Raw genomic sequence first — 23,208 nt, forward strand, 5'->3', positions numbered from 1 at the left:
CAAACAAAAAACCCTTTAGAAAGGGTTTGGAACGGTGTCCCAAAAGCTTCATAAGGAATAAATATTCAGACTGTAAAGAGAAATGAGGTACATCCAGTGTTGAAGTAAGGTGGACCTAAATGGTAAGTAGTCAACACAAAATCCCAGGCACATTATTACAATGCCGAATAGTTATTTGCATAAATACAAACACTTCATCTACTCCTTTAGTAAGTTTGTGATAAAAATCAAGTCGGAATACATGGGGTTCTTATTTCCCTGTCATCAGATAGTGCAACATTGACTATCAGTGTTAATTTTCAAATCCGAGGAGGTTAGTTACAAGTTGTTGACAACTTTGTCCCATTCAGTGTGTAGCTAGCTCCAGGGCAAACGCTTCCCAGGCTTGGCTCTAGATGGCTCACTCTGCTCACCTACCGACCCAAGACAGCTCCCAACCAACCCAGCACTCTGCCTGTCGTGCTGCCCTAAGGGCTCATAGCTCGATTTCAAAAAACAGGAACGTTAACACTGTCCTTGTGCTTTCGTCTGCCCCACCGGGAAGAAAGTTCCAGATACCGAGCTAGGAGAAATGCATAGCGGCTCTCCGTCGACCCTCACCCTGCCCTCTCCTGGTCTTTCTTTACTTGGGTGGCGGGGATGGGCTCGCCTGATCGGCAGTCAGCAGGGATCCAACCGGGCTGGGAGCCCCCGAGGGGGCGGGGCTGGGGGCGGGGCCTCGTCAGACCCCGCCCCAGCAGCGTCGGCGCGCCTGCGTGCTAGCGTGGGCCTGCGGTTGGCCGCCGGGGTTCTGGGCTGCCCGCCCCCGCCCGCGCCCTCGCACCTCCGCCTACTCTACGCGATGACGTGCCACAGGTTTGCGGACGTGGCGGCGGCTGTCGGTCCGGAAGGCGGGGACGGCGACGAGACGGTGGCAGAGACGCAGCAGGGACAGCAGAGAACCTGGAGTCGGCCATGAGCTTCCCCGGGGCCGCGGCTGTGGTGGCCGACCTGACCGTGTCGCCGCGCCCCTGCTAGAGGACAGGTGACGGCGGCTGGGGGCGGGGCGGGCCGGGACGTCGTCGGGGTCACCGCGGGGCTGCCCCCCGGTTCGGGAAGGACGCTAGCCTCTCGGTTCCGGGCAGCCCTTTCCGCGCCAGGCTGTCCCCTTGTCATCTGCCCCTCGGCGTCCCAGTCTGATGCTGAGACTTGTGAATCAGAGATATAATCCTCGAAGGGGACGGCCGGAGGAAAAGGAGAAGATAAAAATAAACGAGTGGAATGGACAGGCAGGAAGTTTTGTAGTTGTTGCTTTGGTTTAAAGTTGGCCTCGGGGTGATTCTGTCCCGAGTGCTGAACTGGCTTGTGCCCTAGGGAGTGGTCTGTCGCTCCCTGCCTAAGGTCTAGACCGAACACCCAGTAGCAGTTACTATGTAGCACCTAGGGGTTTGGGAAGTCGCCGAGCGGATGAAAACATGCTCCCTGCATCCCTTGATGATCACTTTCGGGCCGTTTGCCAGTGGTGCAGCATGCAACTTGTTCTAGTTTTACGAATTCAGATTCCATAGAGAATTTAGAGACGTAAAGAGAATTGAGCCCGATGACTCAGATACTGAGTACTTTCTAATCTTTAGTAGTTTGATGATATCATCTGCCTGGACCAAAGTGTAGCTTGGTACTTGGATTACACAGGGGCACAGCCAATACCTGGCTATTCAGACAGGAGTGTCCAGGTTGTGTATTCCATTTCCCTGTCATTTTAGAGGAAGAGACTCAGCTATGTCAAGGTGCGATTCCCAGTTAGGAACCTATCATGACGAAAAAGATAAGTGTAAGTAAATTTTGTTTCAAACGGCTTTTAGGCGTTACTCGATGGATTTTAGATAGCTGTACAAAGAATGTCAGGGAGCAAGCTTTATAGGGACAGCGTACTTAGGACAACAGGACCATCTACACATTGCTCTATGTTGAATCTTTTCTGGTCATGGATGGCTTTTGAGAATACGAAACAGATACTTCCCCATGTAGTACACGTATTTATACCACTTCTGATTGATTCCACCAGACTGACATACTCCCTAGAGTATAGGGGTGTGTGTGTGTGTGTGTGTGTGTGTGTGTGTGTGTGTGTGTGTGTGTTTCTCTTGAGAAAAGACTCGGATAAATGGAAATAAAGCTTGTCCTTGAAGAAACAGGTGTGATACTGACTTCAAACTGCTACTGAGAAGTGAAATCTGGATTTTATTTAGTTTGGGGCTGTCAAATTAGGAGTGTCAGTTTGAGGCAGTAAATAACACAACACAACAGCTGAATCAAGCTTCTAATGTATGGCTATTAGTTAATAAGTTATCATTAGTAGAGACCTTTGGATTTCTAAAGCAAGGCTGGAAACTAGACTTTAAGGGCTGCATTTAATTAAATGAAATGGTTTTGAAACGTAGGTCTGTTTTCACATAGAGACTAATCTTTTGTCATGTGAGTTTGGAGTTAGTTGTTTTTGTTGTTCCTTGCCAACCCCCTCCACCGCTCTGCATATTTTGTTTTTACTTGATTTTCATCCACAGAATCCAAAACAGGAATACATCCTTCTAGACTTCATTTTGCATTCTAGGATTCCATGATGGGAGTGTCCAGGGTTTCTTCCTCCCCTGGGCACTCCTTTTCCATGTTTGCTGGAAGATTTTTATCTTCGCTGAGATAACACACTTGTGTTGCGTTGCTGTCTTAGAGGAATTCACTATACTTGAGCTACTCTGCTTTCTATTACTGTGATAAAGACCATGACCAAAAGCAACTTGAGGAGGAAAGGGTTTCTTTGGTTTACACATCCCCATCACAATCCATCATTGAAGGAAGCCAAGGCAGGCACTCAGAGACCGTGGAAGAAAGATGTTTACTGGCTTAATTTCCATAGCTTCCTCAGCCTGCTTTCTTAAACCTATGAAGGACCACCTGCCCAGGGGTGGCACTGCCCACAGTGGACTAGGCCCTCCCACATCTGTCATTAATAAAGTCCTCACAGATTTACCTACAGACCAGTCTGATGAGGCATTTTCTCAACTGAAGTTTCTTTTTCTCAGATGATTCTAGTGTCTGTCAAATTGACAAAGAAAACTAACTGGCAAAATAATCACACCCCATCCCTGTGCCTGGCCCTTCTTCATCTTCCATATCTTAAGGGAAGGGCATAAATTTAGGAATGGATGCTTCAACTTCCTGTTTCATGTCTGAGATGTTGAAGTTTAAAAATTTTATTTTTTTATCTGCAAAGCCTGTCTTACTGCACATGTCCTGGCTTACATGGATAATTAAAGTGAAGCCAAAAGTGGATGTGAAATTTGTTCTTTAGTATCTTGTGCTTGTTTCTTATTATTGAGAATTGGACCAAATTGATGATAGCAACTTTGGAAGTAAAGATGGGTTCATTGATGACTATTTCTTAGCCAAGTCCTCAGTTGATGTGCCTTTTTTTTTTTTAAGGTAAATAAATATAAATGCCTAGAGCCCATTCAGTCTTAATGGGATATAAATTGAATTTGATGAGAACTTTTAATTAAATCAAAAGTATTCAAAGAAACATCCCTGCTCAGTAGTAAAATTGTGACCTATAACCAAGTATAGAGCAAATTCATGACCTATAACCAACTGTAGAGTAACTTGTGACCTATAACCCAGAGTATGTGCTGTACTGTAATACATATAAATCCTGAACTTAACATGACTCACGGTATATACTGCACTGTAATAAATATAAATTCTGAATTTAACATGATGCAGTGAGAAGTGCAGAGGTATTTAATCCCATGTGAAGTCAAATGCAGAGCAGGATGGGGCTGGAGAGATGGCTCAGAGGTTAAGAAACACTGCTGCTCTTCCAGAGGTCCTGAGTTCAATTCCCATCAACCACATGATGGCTCACAGCCATCTATAATGAGGTCTGGTACTCTCTTTTGGTGTGCAGGTGTGCATGCAGATAGAACACTGTATACATAATAAATAGATTTTAAAAATTCAGAACAAGAAAAGTTTGAATTCATAGAAGTATTGTGTGTGTATGTTGATTTTCATCCTTCAGAACTACAGGTTGTAAACAGTCAAAAAATTCTTAAGAAATTAGGTAACTTTTACAGCTGGGCGTTGGTGGCATATGCCTTTAATCCCAGCACTCAGGAGGCAGAGGCAGGTAGATCTCTGTGAGTTCAAGGCCAGTCTGATCTACAGAGCGAGTTCCAGGATAGGCTCCAAAGCAATACAGAGAACCCCTGTCTCAAAAAAAAAAAAAAAAAAGAAAAGAAAAGAAAAGAAATTGGACAACTTTCTGATTTTCTTCACAATATTAGAATATAAACTTAATATTTTGATATAAAAGTACAGTAATTTCTCTAGTTTTTAATATAGTTGTCCCATGTCTTTGTGATATGTGATTCATTGAATCACAGCATCTTTTGCTTTCTTTCTTTCTTTCTTTCTTTCTTTCTTTCTTTCTTTCTTTCTTTCTTTTTGAGACAGCATCGTACTATGTAGACCAGACTGGCCTTGAATTCATGGAGATATGTGTGTTTCTCTGCTTCTACTTTCCCATTGCTGGGATGAAAAGTATGTGTCACCATACCCAGATAGTCTCAGCTTCTAAAAAACAGGGTCTCAACCACACCTAGGTCACATACCTGAATGTGGGTTTATGAAAAATCTGACAATATAAAAGGGTTCTGAGAGCACAGTAAGCAAAAATCAGTTGAGAGTCAGCGGATCAGGTGTCAGAGGCGTCTGCCATGGTCACCGTGTCCCTGAAGCTGTTTCTGCACGTGTGCACTTTGTAAGCCATCACATCACATGATGCTAACCAAGATCTCTCAGGAAAAAGTGTACCACTCCATAGAAGCATAATGCTTCTGCCACAAAAAAAGATGTTCATTTAACATTTTCCTGTTGCCATGTCTCAGCGTGTAAGCATCAAATTAGTATTTTATTACAATGCTTGGTTGAAAAAAATTGCTTTTAGTGGACTGGCTAAATGACTTTGTGTGTAAGAGTACTTGCTGCCATCCCTGGAGAAATGAGATCAGTCCCCAGAACCCACATGGGTGAAGCAAGAACTGAGTACCCAGACAGCTATCTACTCATGGCAGCACACAGACTCAATAAATGAATTAACTAATTAATACAAAATTCTGTTAGAGTTGCTGGCTTGACTTTTATGAGAAATTGTTAGATGAATTTGGCTTGAGATTTTGAACAACTTCTGAACATAAACGTCTGGCATTTTATATGAAATGGTATTCTCAGTATTAGCTGCTTTAAAGTGTTTCATTGATCAATTCTGAAAAAATGCTGAAGAGTCTGTGTTGTACAGTACTGGAAGTTCAGCCAGGATTCATTGTTTCATGTAATTTTTTTACATCATGGATTTTGACATCAGAGGACAATTAGTGGACATTGGTTCTTTCCTTGTACTGCGTGGGTCACAGAGGTGAACTTCTGTCATAAGGGTGGCAGGAGCACCATTGCCCACGGAGCCAGGCCAGTGACATGGGGCAGATTGAATTCGTGATACAGAGAGGAACAAGCGCAAGGCCATCTCAGTGTTCAGATTTACTTTTGTCTTTTAATAGATGCTAAAATTATACCTGTTCCAAATAAGGGTTTTAAAATGAAATTGTCCTTGATTATTGTCTGTAAATGTTTGTATTGCACACCTGTTGTATATACACCTATACACTTGGGTTGTGTAAAAGTGTAAGGGGTGAACAGGAGTCCTGAGTAGAGCATGTAAGCCTTGTGTTAGCTGACCTCTTCCCTGCTGTTGTCCCTACTGTCAGGTTATTGGCTACACTTCCACAGCCTCAGAACTTGAATCTCAGCTCCTATGTAACTAAAATGATTATATGGAAAAGTGGTATCTAGAATGTAAGATGCATGTGAATCAATGAGTGCATCAGTGGCATTCCAAGGTTTTGTCTTTTCTTCCTTCAGATTAGAACATCATGGCAGGGAGGAATCAGAATCGAACTGTTTCCCTCCCAGGAATTCAGGCCAGTGGCCAGGTACATACTTTTGGAAATTGTACGGACAATGACGGGTTGGAGGAAGATGCTGAAGTATATGAACTTCGGTCCAGGGGAAAGGAAAAGGTTCGAAGAAGCACATCAAGAGACAGGCTTGATGACATCATTATATTAACAAAAGATATACAAGAAGGGGACACTCTAAATGCAGTAGCCCTTCAGTACTGTTGTACGGTAAGTCTTCATTTAATTTATTTTTGCATAATAGAGTCCAGAATCAATTATTTGTTCATCAACCCAACCAGAATTGAAGTAATTCTGTGCCCTCTTACATTCCTTCCTTTCCTGTTTGCTCATTTTTCTTCTTTGCACAGAGATCTCACACCTGTGGACATGACCACCATTTTAAGTGACTGCTTGAATTCTGATAATTCAGTCTGTCATTTTGGTGTGTTTCTGTACCTTCTCTTTGTGCTTGTATATATAGCTAAGTATTTAGGGACTGATAAAGGCTTGCTGTATTTTGTTTCTAAAATTACCATATACTGTGTATTATTCTGCAAGTTGTATTTTTTGTATCTTGGCCATCCTTTATAACTTTATAGACCTACTTCATTGGAAAGAGGGCAATGGTTCACCTCAACCTGGAGTTCCAGATGGTTGTGAGGTGCCTGATGTGGGTGTTAGGAACCCAACCCACCCAGGACCTGTGCAAGAGCAGCACATGCATGTAGCCCCACAGGCCCCTACAACCCTGCTTTTGTTTTCACAGATGAGAGTTCTTTTTAATAAAGTGAAATTCTGTAACACTTTCTTCTGCTTTTCTGATACTTCCATCTATACAGTTGTTTTATAATATAAAATATTTGTAAATTTGAAATTTACAAATGACTTGTCATACTACTCTACTGTAAGAATGTACATTTTATACATTTGCTGTATGTATATATGTATGTATGTTTAAGATTTAAAAAAACAACTTCTTTGGCCATGATGTTCTCAGGATAAAGTAATTAATCCAGTTACTCATAGCATGTCAAAGTAAATTATAGCTTTAGATTTAAAGATTAATAAAAATTTTTTGTTGGGATATATTTTTGATGAGGTAGAAAGATGGGTACTTGGTTTTCACTTCAGAGTCACTAAGGACTGAAACAGCAGTGCTGACAGCTTGAGCTTACAGAGCGCAGAAGGCATTGGCCGTGGAGGGGAGAGCTGCTTGTTCATGCTGCTCCCTTGTGAGTGCTCCCTTGTGGTGAATACTCAAGCTGCATAGAAACATTAACTCACAAATGGACTTACCATTGTCTATACAGTTGGTAGTTATTGCTATATTGAAAACATGCTTGTTACAAAACAGTGATGAAAGATCCAGGGCTGTAATTCTAAATGTGTTCAGGTTAGTTAGCATAACCCAGAAAACAATTTTCACTGTATTAGAGACATAGCCTAGGTATATGATAAGTCTTAGATGCCAAATTCTGAAAGTACCAAGCAGTTTTTAGGAAAGCAAGAGAAATTAAAATAGAGTGGGGGGCCATGCTTTGGGGTTTTCCACTGAGTCTTTGTTTGCTTTAAGACAAAATGGGATAAAGTAGACAGACAACAAGTACTCTACTCTCTCATCTCGTTAGTTAGTCTATAGTTCTCTCCAGTAGTCAGTCATCCAGAAACATCCAATTGGGTGTTTTTCCATTTTCCAAGTGCAGATCACTAATCTGATTCTGTTTACTGCTCCCTGTGAAGCAGTCTGCTTGACCTGACAGTGTAGGCTCCAGAGTCTCATGTTACTTAGTAGTCAGTAAAAGTTAGTATCATATGATACTGTATAGATGGCTACTCCAAGTATTCTTTATGCATTTGAACCCATTAGTATTCACACCCGTTTTCCAAGGTAGGGAATATCAGCATTAACACTTTACAGGTATGGAAATGGAGTAGCAGAAAGGTACTCACCCTAAATCACACAGCTAGAACATGATACTTGGGCTTCACAGATGTGTGTTTTTGACCACCATGCGATACTCCCTTCCGACCACTTTTGGTTCAGTTTTCTTTCATATCCTTTAAATGTTGGTATCGCAGGGTGCTCTCCTCTCAGTTTTCTCCATACATAACATTTTCTATTCAAGTCTCACATCCTCTCATTTAAGTTTCGGACATCTGTCTTTACCTCTGGTGAAGATCATTTGCATCTCAGGCACCTAAAAGCCACTATATCTGAAATCTGTGTGCAGCCTTTCCCATTTTCCACAAGGCTCTGTATCACTGAGTGCCATCATCCCCCACTGCTCTGCCATTAGTTGGGTAGCACAGGGTAAGAGCTTGAAGTATCGACTGAAACGTAACCCCTAGAACTAATAACTCATAGGCAGGGAAAGAACTTGGCTTATTCATTGTTAATCTGAGAAATAGCCATCCTTCAGATCAGAATGGCATGGGGCAGGTGGGAATTATAGAATGTATATAAGGAAACTATGAGCCTGATGTTGGAGTAATTGTCTAATTTATTGACACAGATGGATTCAGGGAAAAATAACTTCAGAAGACAGGAGAGTGGGTGAACTGCTTATTAAACATCAACATTTCACAGTTCAACATTCCTGAAAGTAGCACAATGATGCCTGCTGAAACACAGTCCAGTAATGGGAGATTCTGAGTGCTTGTAAGAACTCTCCAAGGAAACAAGAGACTTGTGGCCTCAGTTTCTTCAAAACCTGGAACTATTGTGGGAACATATTTGTGCCCCTCTCAGGTGCAGTGGACAGGAGTGAGTTTATTTCAGCTGTTGCTATTCATATGCCTCTATGGAAAAACAGGTTTCTGCCATGTGTGGCTTGTCCCGGCTGAGACATAACTGAATCATGGTGCCTGTAGTGTCGATGGCATTTTAGTTTTGCTGAAATATGGCTCTTTTAACTTGAGTAAATTAATGTGCTTATACTCCAGTTGCCAGGTTGAAACATTGACTATTAGTACCAGTAATTGTTTATTCACAAATTGCTTGCCAACATAACATTGTCTATGTAAATTTTTGTGATGTACAAAAAAAAAAGACAAAATATCTGAGTATTAACTAGTATTACTACTACCTAGCTGCAGACAATACAAAGATACAAAGTCATTGGTGATTTCCTAATACTAGATTAATTTAGTGTTTAGAATTCTCATATACAAATGAGTTTAAAATCTGGGTGTGGTACCAATACTACTAGTAAGAATGAAATTCAACAATTTTCTCTCTAAAGTAAGTGAATGGATGAGGTTTTATGTCTACTTTTAGAATTCAGTTGAATGTTACATTTTTCTCTTTTGCAGGTAGCAGATATCAAAAGAGTTAACAATCTCATCAGTGATCAAGACTTTTTTGCCCTTAGGTCTATCAAAATCCCAGTTAAAAAGTTTAGTTCTTTGACTGAAACTCTTCATCCTCTGAAAGGAAGACAAGGTTTTCATCCTCCACTTGTTCCATGTACTCCAGGGCAGGAATCGGTGGCCACTGAGGACTCTCTGTGTTCCAGTGAGTCAGCTGGCAGTTTCCTGAAGGAAGTGGATCGGGACATAGAACAAATAGTAAAGTGCACGGACACCAAAAAGGAGAACCTGAACGAGGTAGTGTCTGCCTTAACTGCCCAGCAGATCCGCTTTGAACCGGACAGCAGAAGCACTCCCAGAAAGGATCCCTACTATGGAGCAGACTGGGGAATTGGTTGGTGGACAGCTGTAGTGATAATGTTGATAGTGGGTATAATAACGCCAGTATTTTATTTGCTGTATTATGAAATTTTAGCTAAAGTAGATGTTAGTCACCATTCAACAGTGGGCTCTTCACACTTGCATCCAGGACTCACACCTCCCTCACAGCACAGAGAAATGGAAAATGGAATTGGCCCAACAAAAGGAATGCATGGTGGTCAACAAGATGACCACAGACTATATAGGCAAGATTCGCAGGCTCCTGCTGCTCAACACAAAACGTAGCAGTGAGCTCTAATCAGTGTTGATTGATGATCATGTGCACATATGGAATGTGGTGGTTCAGAGACCTCCAAAAGCTGCTCGAAGTCAATCTAGGAACATCGAGGATGCTTTGATTTTACCTTCCTAGGAATCCCTGAGCCTTTTTTTTTACAAATGGATTGTCTATAATATACACATTTGCTTTTTATATTGAGACTGGTCAGAACTCATCTGCTCTATCAGTTCATGAAGCAGAAATTAATTTAAATGTATGTCTAGGAATTCTAACTTAGAAGATGCTCTCATTTTTCTTATTCAAGATTAGTTACATTTAAATTTATTTTTTAAAAGAATATTTTTTTTTTAAATTCAAGGTTGTTCATGTCAAGTGTTTGAGATGCTTACAACTGAAGAACATTTGCTACCATACCATCAGAACATTGTTGTAAAAGTTTTGACTCTAAAATTATTTATGATACCAAGTACTTAACACTCAGTTTTGAAAGTTTGAAAACAGATATGGAAATGTAATTTATAACTTGTATAATAGAGGCTAACAAATTAACTATTTTGAGACCCCTGAATAATGTCTTAGTGTTGGGGACTTGCCATTTGATCACAAGGGCACTGAAAGAGGTCAGGACCTAGTCCATGAGAGAGGATACTTTAGGACCGGCCTTCCAACCTCACTTCCACTTATCAGTAAAAAGGAATGTAATCGTATCTGGTATTTGGAAGCACTTTGTAGTTCTTTGATGAAGTGTTATACAGAAAAGCATATTCAGCAAATTTCTCTTAACATACTGTGACTAATCACTGCTGTTACAAATAATAACATGCCTTAATTACACTTAATGCCTTACAATGTCACTTTACGTAAGTTCATACACACTTTATAATTAAAGTGGAAACATTGTCAGATTTCCTGCCATAGGTTATCATTTCATATGCTGTGTAAATTTGTCTGTCTTCACTTTTAAGCATAAGTTAGTGGAATAAACCAATTTGTACTATCTGCCTCTGAAGTCTTGAGAAAAATGATTAAGCAGAAATGAGTAAATAGTAATTTCATATTAGCAGCAGATAGATTGCTTTATTTGGTGGCCTCTTGACCTCTGCTTTTCAAAAAGAAAATGTCCAATTTAGATTACCCCCACCTACTATGCATCAAATTGAGAAGTATGGGGTACACTTGTGTGGCTCAGTCAAAAGGGCTTAGTGCTGGCATTTTCAGTCTACTGTGAGACAACCGGTTTGGCTTAGAAGCATTTGTATGCTTATTCCAGTGTTTAATTTTAAATGCGCATTTTTAAAATGTAAGTGCAGGTGGTCAAATCTGGATTGCATGTTTTCTGTGTGATAAACTGCATACCTTAAAATATATTATATCACCTCCCTCACTTTTTGGACATTATTTCTTAAAAACAATGTTTTAGCTTTTTAAACATTTTGTATATCAAATTCCAATCCTGATACAAGGAATTATTAGTACATATTTATTATATTTGTGATTTTATATACTTTGAGAAGAAAAATAACCTAAAAAAAGAGACAGGAGTCAGTCATTATAAAACCCCTACATATATCAGAGGTTTAGAAAATTACCTTTAAAGAATTTTAATAATTGGAAAATTGTAGTAAACTGATTCCCTTAGTATATCTTAGTTAAAATCTTTTTTAATTGTTTTAACATGCCACATGCATTTTGAAATGAGTGTAATCTTTAATTATACTCACTGTTAACACAGCTACTTTACATAATATTTACTAAGCCTGCTGAAAAATCAAATTTTAGGGTAGAAAATGAAGATGTCAGGGCAGCCTGACATAACCTTCCAAAAACTTTGTTTACATCAAACATAAGATTATAAAGTTACTGATTCCTTTTTTGCTGGTTTACTTTGAAATTGTAATCGAGGGCTTGATAACGTGTTTAAAGGAGGTGTACTTGCTGGTTAAAATAATTTGTCTTGAGCATCCTTTTTGAAGGAAATACAACACATTCTTAGGAAACAACCAAGCAATTTCCTTTTCCTATATATTTTGGAATTACTAATTGAATAAAATCCTATGTGTAGAATCATGCTTTCATCTTTAAAAGAAAAAGAAATTAAGTATTTAATAGAATTTTGGAAAATAATATACATTTGCAAATGTATGCAAATTTTTGGCAACTGCAAACTTCATTGTATTCTAGACAACATAAGCACAATGGTCATTGTTTGATACTATGGATCATGTTCAAGCCCTTACTTGAATTTGCTTTGAGGCTTTAAAGTGTGTGTGTGTGTGTGTGTGTGTGTGTGTGTGTGTGTGCAGTTAAACATAAGAGAGCTGAGTCATAGTCATTGATACTAGTTCACTTAAAAATTTGGAATTGTAAGTAAAGAAAAACCTGATATTGTTAGGACAAATTCTTGACTTGTGAAAGACTAGTTAGATGTCGTTGAGTTTGTTTTGAATCAATGGATAGCTTTTTAAATATCTTCACTGTTCTCTCAGCAAAAACAAAGTTATGGTTGGCTGGCCATGCTATGGATTAGGAAGGAACATGCATTCTCAAGTTTTCTTTTCCAGTGGAGTTTGATTTTAAAAAACCTTTTTCTGGACTATGCTGTTTGGAGGCATGAAAAGTTCACTAACTCAACCACTCTTTAGTAACTGATTACTCCTCTTTAATATCTTACTGGAAATGTGAAGGCTGTTGAGGTTAGAAATAGAAGTGGAGATCCAGTCTCAGAGTGTTAGAATTAGGTTGAGATATTCAAACACTGCATTATCATGGGACTCTTTCTGATTTTGAATTACAACATTGTTGCTCAGGAAATCAGTATTTTTTTTCTAAGTATGTGCATATTGCACTGTTAGATCATAGAAATATGAATGCTTTATTTAATTCCTTTTATGTATGCAAAAGCTATAAATCTTTTGTGTAATGTATTTTATATAATTGCAAATGTATTAAACCATTGTTAGCATGCACATCTGTAAAACTGGTTTTTAAACTTTTGGCCTTGTTTTCATATTTTAAGATGCAAAATATTAATAAAGTTTCTATTTTATTAATAATTTGAAAACAGAAGTTGTTGAATGTGATTGAATAAAGCAAACATTTAATTTTTTTCAAGCTACTTAAAATGTTTTTTTCACATTAGTTCTTTAAGAGTTTTAAGTTTTGTGTGTTTTGTTCATATTCACACACTCACACACTCAAATCTTCACAGATCCACCTCTTCCCTTTGCATCCAACCTTGAGTCCTTTAATACACACACACACACAAACACAAACTACACATATTAAGGCCAATTTGTTGTGCCAAATATTCTTGGATGCATGCCTTCCACTGGAGCATGATGGTTGACATCATGAGATGCATTCTGACAGAAAACTGACTCTTCTCTAAGCTGCTATCATTTACCATTTGCTTCATGGCTAGGAGTGTGATATTGTGTGCCCAACTTCTTTTGTCATGCTAACATTTGATCTGGCTTGAGACTGTACATGTCTTGTCCATGTTGTCCCAACAGTTCATAGGTACAGCCATACTGCTCTGTCCAGATGTTTCCAAGTAGTCATCTACTGTCTCTAGCTGTTGGAATCTTTCTACCTTCTCTTCCTCAATGATCCCTTAGCCTTGGGAGGAGGGTGTGTGCAATTATACCCTCAGGTGAGTTGAAAGTAGGGAGTCAGTTTAATATTCAGTCTATTTACAAGCATAATAAATAGGCTCTCTGATAGCTATGACTTGTCTAACAGTTTTTTGGCCCAATAATATTGCCAAGTGTAGGTTTCATCTAGTGGAACAGGGCTTAAATATAACTAGAAAGTGCTTGGTTAGTTCCATGATCTATGTGCCACTATGTCACTAATGGACATAAATTGCTAGGGCAATGTTTGTTGTAGTTAGTGGAGTTCACAGCTGGGTATAAACTCAAATTGCCACACATTTATGGATTCATATTTCCCACTTGTTATACTCAGTAGCCACTGAATTATTTGTATAACATAAATCAACAAGTGTTAGGTAAATGGCTATGGGGAATTGTATTCCTGGTAAATAAGACTTGGTAAGTCCAGGCCATGCTTATAAAGCCCAGTCAGTCTCATGAGATGCTCTAACTATAAATTGCAACTGTTTATAAAACAAAACTGCCTTTTAAGAGTATAAATCTTAGGGAGTCAGGAGGGAGAAGTCTGTCAGTAAAGTGCTTCTTGCACAGCTTGAGGAACCAAGTTCAGACTCCTATCACTCCTGTAAAAATTGCATATCTGTAATCCTAGTGCAAGGAAGGCAAAGACAAGAGCATTCCTTGGGCTTGCAGACCAGACAAGTTAGTGGGATTTGTGATCCTGCAAAATGAAGAGAAATAGAGGAAGACTCTAACTAGCTTTTGGTCTGCAAACACATTTAAATGAACACCACATATAACATACATACATACATACACACACACACACACACACACACACACACACACACGAGAAAGAATTGAGAAAGTTCTTCAGGGGAAACTTAAAATTCCTCTGACACTTTTCACTTGAAGGTGGAAAGACGGACAGCCATCCTCTAAGTCTTTGGCATTTTCCAGCAACACTGGTAAAGAAAACAGTGAGCACACATTCCCTGCCAAATTTAAGGCAAGAGTTTTCTTTTGTTGTATATGGTGGAAATTTGTTCAACAACTGTCCCTGCTCAATAAATGAAGTTACTTTAGCAGATAAAATCAGAATTAGCAAGTTTTCCCTACCAAGTAAATGTTCACCTTAGTATTAGGGCCAAAATTTTAGTTTTTAAACTTTATAGGTGTAAACAAATACAGAAAAATCAGCATTGTTGCAATTTATTTTATTTGTTAAGATAATGTTAAAGACATTTCACCCATCAGTTCCAGTAAGTACTTTAACCATTAAGAAGTTATCTCTATAAAGTAATTTCACAGTCTCAGAGCTTAAGCCAAGAAAACAGATTTATGCTGGTCAAGCAACCTGAAAAAAATCATCTTCTCAAAATTAGTATGTTTAAAGTTGTAAACTGATTTTTCAAAGGGGGACAGACATCCTTAGAGGAGATTCCAGGTGCCCCAGAATAAGTCCTGACAGAAAGGACCTTCCTGGCACTTGGTGGGAACACAACAGTGAAGACAAACTGGAAACTAGGAGAGAGGTCATTGACAGTCCATCTCCCAGATATGAATAGTTATATGAAGATTTGTAATAAAGGGAAGGAACAGAAAATAGAGCATCTATGAACTACATATTTGGCTCTGGTACCAAATGTAAGAGAATAAAGTACCTGTTACTCCCAAATAACAGCATTTGCCATCAATACTAAAACTTCATGGAAGTTTTCTAACACATTGAAGCTTGAAAGACTTTTCATGCTTCCACTTAGAATCTTAAAACATTTTTTTTTTTTTATAAACTCTTGGGAAATGGATATAAGTCACATGTGTTCAGTACAGCACTATACAGACAAGCTACGGGCCATCACACCCATCTGGAAGTATTTGAAGAAGTATTGCCATTGAAAGTGATCCTGCTCCTGAGAAAGGAATGTTGGAATCTCTCCAGACCATACAAATTAACTACAGTTTCTAACATAGATAGAAGATCAGAAAAATGAACTATAACTTAACAGAAAACTGTTTCTCACAACGACTTCACTTTCCACAGTACAGTTGTTTACAGGGTAAAAATCAAATTTAAGACATCATTGTTTCTGCAAGGTAAAAGATGGCATATTTGGTAAATTCTGGTTAGTGTCCAAACAATTTTTATAGGAAACTGTTTACAATTAGAGAAACTAAGGCACACAAACTTAAGCTCAATTTCAAGGCTATCTTGATCCTGAGAGAAAAAACAGGGCTCCTGTTTCCAGGTCAGAAGGTAGTGAGTGACAAGTCTCCCCAAAGGGGAAAGCAGGTTTTCATCCCGCAGGCAGATAATTTTAATATATTAGTTTTGAAATGCAAAATATGCATTTCCTTGAAAATCTTTGGCATGTTAAAAGACCTTAGAGGCGAAGGGTTCTGCATATTTTCTCCTGCAAAATATAAAACCCTGTAAGTTAGGAAGAATCAATTGTAATTTCAAAATGACCTGAGTTCATTTGCATGATTCTATGATCAACTTGCAGTTTCTGAATCTGGTGATATATAACTGAGGGTATTGCCCTTCACCGTATTCACAGATAGCATTCTATCATGAAGCTTATTCAACCAGGACTTATTTCCACTTACATCAAACAGAGAATTAAACAGTGTGTCTCAACTATTTTTTTTTTTTTCATAAACTCAACAAATTGAAGAGATCAAACTTAGTACAGTGAAATCATTAATTCATACATTGTAAGGCATGGAGTTATCCCCCAAAGCCAAGCATGTATAACCTTCCACCCACGTGAAAGGCTTTGTTTGGCTGAGATGTGAACTGTGAAGGTTATCTCATCTAGGTCACTACTTTTTGCTGGGGACATGTTTCCTACCACCAACACTCTCATCTCCTGAGTATGCACTTGTTAAGAACATGACGAGTCTATGCAGTCAGTGCGATAAAACAGAACACACCAGATAAGAGAAATCATTTTCCAGTTTGTTTTTAAAGTGCTCCATGTGCAATATCAATGGAAATCCACTAGTACTAGTAACAACCAAAGGTCGGCAGGTAGCAAAGGTGATCTTTTCTCAAGTATGAACACACAGATTGAGCGATGCTAAAATCTTCAGGCATATTCAAATCCAGATAAAACAAAGACCAAAATAACCAGGGCGTGGCAGAGGTGCTGGGATAAAGTCACGTGTGTAAACATGAAGTGGCTCTGAAGAGCAAGGTAAGGATTTGTCAAATGAAACACCGAACAACAGAAAACATGGGCTTAACCCTTATCAGAAATAAAGTCAGTCAAATCCAAATGCTTGAAGCTGTACCAGGAAGAAAAGAGAGAGAAATTCCATGGCTAGTAGGTTGCTTCATCCATGTTGTCATCACTGTCTGCACCGAAATCATCTCCATTATCGAAGTAGGAGTTAATGTAGTCATTTTCCTAAGTGAAAGGATATAGTCCTTAAGTCAATAAAGTGAATTAGCAACATATTAGAATACCACACACACACACACACACACCAAAAAAAAAAAAAAAAAAAAAAAAAAGACATGTCTTTAATTATAAACACCAAATTAAGGTAAAAAAAAAAGGAAATCCACGAGACTCGAATAGAAAGCCTATGCTTGTGAATGCTCCGCTTTAAAGAACGGTTTCCATGCGTTTCTACCTGCGCCACTTTCTTCCCAGTACCACTTTTGCAGTGCGCAGGTGCTAACCAGCTGAGAGCACAGAAAGGGCTGTGTTGCCACCGCAGCAGGGATGCCCAGTGCCGCACTCCTAAGCGGAGGGATTCGGGGTGTTAGATGCTGAGGCACTGATCATTTACTCCACCAATGCATTGACCACAAGAAGCACGTATTTGCATCAATAGTCTACGTTACCTCAGAACCCAGGCATGAGGTCAAAGGGTAGCACCCTCTCATCAGAGGGACTATCATTACCTATCAAAGGGCAATCTCCCTCCAACCCAAACCATGGAAACCGCATGATAGTCCTCTCAGCTTCTGGCAATGTTCCAGATGTAGCTGAGTAGGGCCATCATGCCTGGAAATGATTCAAAAGACATGTGTGCCTTCTATTAAAACTTTGAAAACCAAGTTTTCAAGATTTCTCAGCCAGTTGCCATGTATGGAGTCTGTATGGATTGTAATAAAGACTAATTTTTTAATCAAGGAAATTTAAAAGTGGTTATATATGTTGGATCATATTGAGTACAATGATACTGTGATGTTGAAGAGCCCTAAGTTTGTGTCCACACAGATACTTAGGGATGAGTTGAAACAGTACAATGCTAAGGACTTGTTTTACTGTGATCCAGGGTAGACTGAGGGATGGGAGGACAAGGGTGGACAAGCAGAGGTCTGATGTACATATGAAAAAAAAAAAAATTGGAAAATTAGCTATGCAATGAAGAGCCATGGATGCTCACACCTGGGAGGACTAGGAAGAATGACTTCAAGGCCAGCCTGTCTCACTCCTGACCCCATTCCCCAAATCCCTACATCTCTTCTATTTACAGTGGAAACAGATGACATTCTCCAAAGCTTTCTAAATACCAGCTTTATCCTATAGGTTTTCTTTTTAAACATCTGGAATGTATGTGCATATTTGTGTATTTTAGATTACTCTGTCTTCCCTAAATCCTGCTGAGTTTATGCATCCAACACAAAGCCATTGTAGTGCCCTAAGTTGGCCTAGCTTCTTTGATGCCAAGAACTTCACAAAGGTCCAGAAACCAAGCTGAAGCCTGGGGCCTTTGTACTAGGGGAAGGGTGACTGGCAGAGCATTCAAATGAAGCCACACAGTAAATAAGGCCTTAGCTCTATGCACATAAGGAAATATAAGCAAACAAATTCATGCACAAAGCAAGGAAGAGAAGCCAGAACCCAATCAAGCAAGAAGCACTCGTCTTTTAGACATGGGTACTTATTCCAAGTATGTTTAGTGACTCAGATGCTCACACTGAGATGTTAGCAATCTTGTTGCAGGCGTGTTTTGGGGAGCCTGCTGAAACCAATGGCCTGAGTGGCTCTCCAGGCTCTCCACTGAGTTCCAGCTTTATTTATTCTTAAACTAAATATCCAAAATGCCAAAAGAAAAGTATTGTCTTTAACATGTGTTACCAGAAGACACATTACACTCTATTCACCAAAATGAAATGTGACAAGACCTCTAGGGGAGCTCGCTTTCTGTCCCTCACTCAACCTCACTTGTGTAATTTTGATTTTTTTTTTTAAACTCACTCTCTGGTGCAGTATTTTACTGAGGCCCAATCACAGCTCTTAACTACCAAAACCTGTTGGTTTCTTCACTACATTACTAATTACTATAACTGTATCACTCTAGCTGACCTAAAAATTCTATATAGACTAGGCTGGCCTTGAATTGAGATGCTGGAATTAAAGATTTGCTCTACCACCCCAGCCCATGAATGTTTAATTTTAACACACATGGTTCACACTCAATTCAGGTTGATTTTTATCAAAATAGAGTTGAGCATAGTGACTCAGACTTAAAAATCCAATAACTGGGAGGCTGAGATACAGGAATGCTCCAAATTTGAAGCCACCCTGTGCTTTATAGTGAGTTTCAAACAAGCTGCCAACAGAGTAGGTCATCTTTCAACACACACACACACAAACACACACCCCCCAACCAAATAAAAGAGCAGTATAAAAGTCAGTCTTCTCTGGACTGGCATCTACCATCCAAACTTAATAAAACCTTCCTAATATCCCTGTTATGACAACCAGAAATGGCTCCATCCATTACCATGCATTTCTATATTAACATTTATTCATTTATTTATTGTGGGGGGCATGCATGCATGTCATGGTTTGCATGTGGGTGTCAAAGAACAACTTCCATGTCCTTTCTCCCTTTCCCCCATGTGGGTTCTGGAGGTTAAATTCATCAGGTACCTTTACCCACTGAGGCAGTGGCTTTGAACTAATAACTGGTAAGAAATTTTCAAATATGATTTATTGTAAGCAAGTGAGTTCTCCAAAATGCAATACAATTAACTTTAGTGGCTTACCATAGCATGGAAAGATAAAGTCAGATTTCTCAGCCTAACATTCAAGACCCTAATGAACTCCATTGTGGTTCTTTGTTCAAAAAAGATCTAATACCAATAGTCCTAAAATTATTACGCACAATAGAAATAGAAGGAACACTGCCATGAGGATAAAGTTACCCTGATACTGAAACCACACCAAGACACAACTAAGAAAGATAACTACAGACCAATTTCCATATGAATATAGATGCAAAAATACTCAATAAAATACTGGAAAATTGAATTCAAGAACACATCAGAAAAATCATCCACCATGACTAAGTAGGCTTCATCCCAAAGATGCTGGGATGGTTTAACATACGAAAATCCACCAATGTAATCTACCATATAAGCAAACTGAAAAAAAAAAAAAATCACATGATCATCTCACTATATGCTGAAAAAGCCTTCGACAAAATTCAACACCCCTTTGTGATAAAGGCCTTGGAGAAAAGAGGAATACAAGGAATACAAGGAACACACACATAATAAAGGCAATATACAGTAACCCAACAGCCAGCATTAAACTAAATAGAAAATCAAAGTACTCCCACTAAAATCAGGAACAAGAAATGACTATCCATTCTTTCCGTATCTATTCAACATAGTACTCCAAGTTCTAGCTATAGTAATAAGACAAAAAAAAAAAAAAAAAAAAAAAAAAAAAAAGGAGATCAAAGGGATACAAATTGGGAAAGAAGTCAAACTCTCACTATTTGCTGATGATATGGTAGAATGCATAAGTGACCCCAAAAATTCTACACGAAAACTCCTACAACTGATAAACACCTTCAGTAATGTAACAGCAAGATTAAAAGATCAAAAAAATCAATAGCCCTCCTATATACAGATGACAAACAGGCAGGGAAGGAAATCAGAGAAACATCACTCTTTACACTAGCCATATCTTGTGGTAATTCTAACCAAACAAGTGAAAGACCTGTATGACAGGAACTTCAAGTCTTTAAAGAAAGAAATTAAAGAAGATACCAGAAAATGGAAAGATTCCCCCATGCTCTTGGATAGGTAGGATCAACATAGTAAAAATGGCAATCTTTCCAAAAAGCAATCTATAGATTCAATGCAATCTCCATTAAAATCCCAACATAATTCTTCATAGACCTTGAAAGGACAATACTCAATTTCATATGGAAAAACCAAAATCCCAGGATAGCCAAAACAACCCTGTACAATAAAGGATCATCTGGCGGCATCACCATCCCTGACTTGAAGGCTGTACTATAGACTATTAGAATGAAAATAGCTTGGTATTGGCATAAAAATAGACAGGTGGACCAATGGAATTTAATCAAAGATACTGATATCAACCCACACACCTAGGAACACCTAATTTTTGACAAAAATGCTAAAACTATAAGATGGAAAAAAGAAATGGCTGTCAACATGTAGAAGAATGCAAATGGATCCATATCTATTGCCATGCACAAAACTCAAGCCCAAATGGATCAAAGACCTCAACATAAACCCACCCACACTGAACCTCACAGAAGAGAAAGTGGGAAATACACATGAACGCATAGGCACAGGAGACCACTTCCTAAACAGAACACAGACACTGAGAGCAACAATTAATAAATGAACGTCCTGAAACTGAGAAGCTTCTGTAAAGCAAAGAACACAGTCAACAAGAGACTAAATATGTAAAATGCAGATAGTCAGGACACTAGAAAGAAGAGAACTCTATATAGGTGTCACCAAAAGGTGCAAGATATAGAAGACCTTGTCAGCTGTCACACTGCTTCCATCCATGTGAACTTGGGGATTTGAGACATGACGGCCCTGAAGGGATTTCCTTCCACACATATGTGCCTAAGCCCTTTACTACCTCAACTGCTGTCTTAGCTTTTTATGTTGGTAAGTATGAGCTGTACTAGTCTCATCAATTTCCTTAATTCCTTACTTGCAAAAGCTGTCAATCAAGTTACCCTCATCTTCTGGTTTTCATTTGTTATTATTATCATTCCATGCCAAACACCTGATGCCAGTGATAAGAACATATTTCTGGTTCTATAAACTTAGGGGGTTGTTTTTGTGACAAAGTCTTACCTCCCAGCTCCTCAAACCCCTCCTGCCCAATTCTTGAATTTGCTAGTATTACAGGCATGGTTGTGTCTGCTGACTGACACTCCATGCTGTGGGTAATCTCTGAAGTTAGTGAGCAGCTCTCATCATCCTCAGACTTTTACCTCCTCTTGTTCCTCTTCATCGTATTCCTCTTGCTCTGCATCATCATCGTCGTCCTCGTCATCACCGTCTTTATTCTTTTTGCTCCCTTCTTTCTCCTCGTTTTCCTCATCTGATTTTTCACCATCGCCTCTCTTTTCTAATTCCTGATAAAGGGAGATGCATCACTTTCCAATGAAACAGCTAATCTTCTTGATCTACACACCCCGCCCAAAGAGAAAAGTTATGGATCATTGTCGGCTAAGTATAAGTTAGCACACCCTCCAGTCCCACCTCAGGACCTGGGTGTACTCAAGGAAAGGTCACCCACCAAGCTGTTACTGCACTGCTCATTCTTCAATTTTGCTACTTAGCCATTGGGCCTTGCTACCCTGGGGTTAGTATTCTAATCCACAATGAGATTAGAATAGATTCTAATCCACAATGTGACACGATTTAGTTTATCCCCTTCCCATCTCCTTGGTCTTTCATTTCTTCCCATTCCCAAGATTTTCTGCTTCATGATACATTTGGAAGGTTGTGAAAAGGGAATTAAAACCCATGTAAGAGAACACATCAGCGATTATGAGCCATTCTAGAAATAATGAAGCCTTGACTGCTGGATGGTTCTTGCTGATACTTGAAAACTCACCATGCCACCACCTCACAATTTTAATTTTATAGACACCTCATTACCACCATTTTTTTTTTCAACTAAGAAAAGTGATCCATTTTTATTACTGTCACTATCAGTTCACTAAGATAAGTTCACTATCTCATTTTACATAAGGGGCAGATTTTCATAGGTTTCCTGTGAGATGGGTACAATAACCATTTTGTATCTTTATACTTAAGGCTTCATATGACTAATTTCTGATTGGTCTTAACCCAGTAATTAGAAGAGTAATTACATTAATAAAAATGTGTAGGTATTCTCCACCTCTCTTTAAGACCTTGTCAATTACTCATGAACAAGAGCAGTTTTTCATCCAGAATAACTGCAACTTAGCTCTTCTTTAACTCCCTAAATATTTACTTTAAAATTTTTTTTAATTCTTGCCGGGCGTTGGTGGTGCACGCCTTTAATCCTAGCACAACGGAGGCAGAGGCAGGCGGATCTCTATGAGTTCAAGGTCAGCCTGGTTTATAGAGTGAGTTCCAGGACAGGCTCCAAAGCAATACATAGAAAACCTGTCTCAAACAAAACAAACAAACAAACAAAAAATTCTTTTAATTCCAACTTGAAGTGAAGAAAATCATAGGCAAAGAAAAGGCCACATTAAACAGACCCAATTTAAAAGGGTGACTTTTGAATGTTCATATGTGCATGAATGCACGTGTGTACATTAATATGTTCATGTGTGTAGACATGCATGTGAAGACTGGAAGATGACATTGGATATCTTCCTCAGTCAG

The 23,208-nt window shown here is 39.0% G+C and overlaps 2 protein-coding genes across 2 annotated transcripts in view; one reads left to right on the forward strand and one right to left on the reverse strand.

Moving 5' to 3' along the window:
* The first annotated feature begins 874 nt into the window (after positions 1-874).
* On the forward strand, positions 875-10,969 carry Lysmd3 (LysM domain containing 3). Its single transcript, XM_051182795.1, has 3 exons — positions 875-1,024; positions 5,953-6,218; positions 9,303-10,969. The coding sequence occupies exons 2-3, from the start codon at positions 5,964-5,966 to the stop codon at positions 9,963-9,965; spliced, it is 918 nt and encodes a 305-aa protein (XP_051038752.1). The 5' UTR covers positions 875-1,024; positions 5,953-5,963; the 3' UTR covers positions 9,966-10,969.
* A 5,555-nt stretch (positions 10,970-16,524) lies between these two features.
* The window catches only part of Polr3g (RNA polymerase III subunit G), a 33,313-nt gene continuing 26,629 nt past the window's right edge, over positions 16,525-23,208 (reverse strand). Inside the window, exons 7-8 of the mRNA XM_051182796.1 lie at positions 21,816-21,959; positions 16,525-16,987 (exon numbers count right to left, since the gene is read on the reverse strand). Of these exons, the coding sequence (XP_051038753.1) occupies positions 16,901-16,987; positions 21,816-21,959 (231 nt within the window). The 3' untranslated portion in view covers positions 16,525-16,900. The remainder of the gene's footprint in view (positions 16,988-21,815; positions 21,960-23,208) is intronic.

This window comes from Phodopus roborovskii, unplaced genomic scaffold, assembly GCF_943737965.1.
Source record: "Phodopus roborovskii unplaced genomic scaffold, PHOROB, whole genome shotgun sequence".
NCBI lineage: Eukaryota > Metazoa > Chordata > Mammalia > Rodentia > Cricetidae > Phodopus > Phodopus roborovskii.

Excerpts from the sequence above, each read along its gene's own strand:
- Lysmd3 (XM_051182795.1), top strand. The coding sequence starts at position 5,964 with ATGGCAGGGAGGAATCAGAATCGAACTGTTTCCCTCCCAGGAATTCAG. Across the intron at positions 6,219-9,302 it reads CCCTTCAGTACTGTTGTACG|GTAGCAGATATCAAAAGAGT; the intron begins GTAAGTCTTCAT and ends TCTCTTTTGCAG.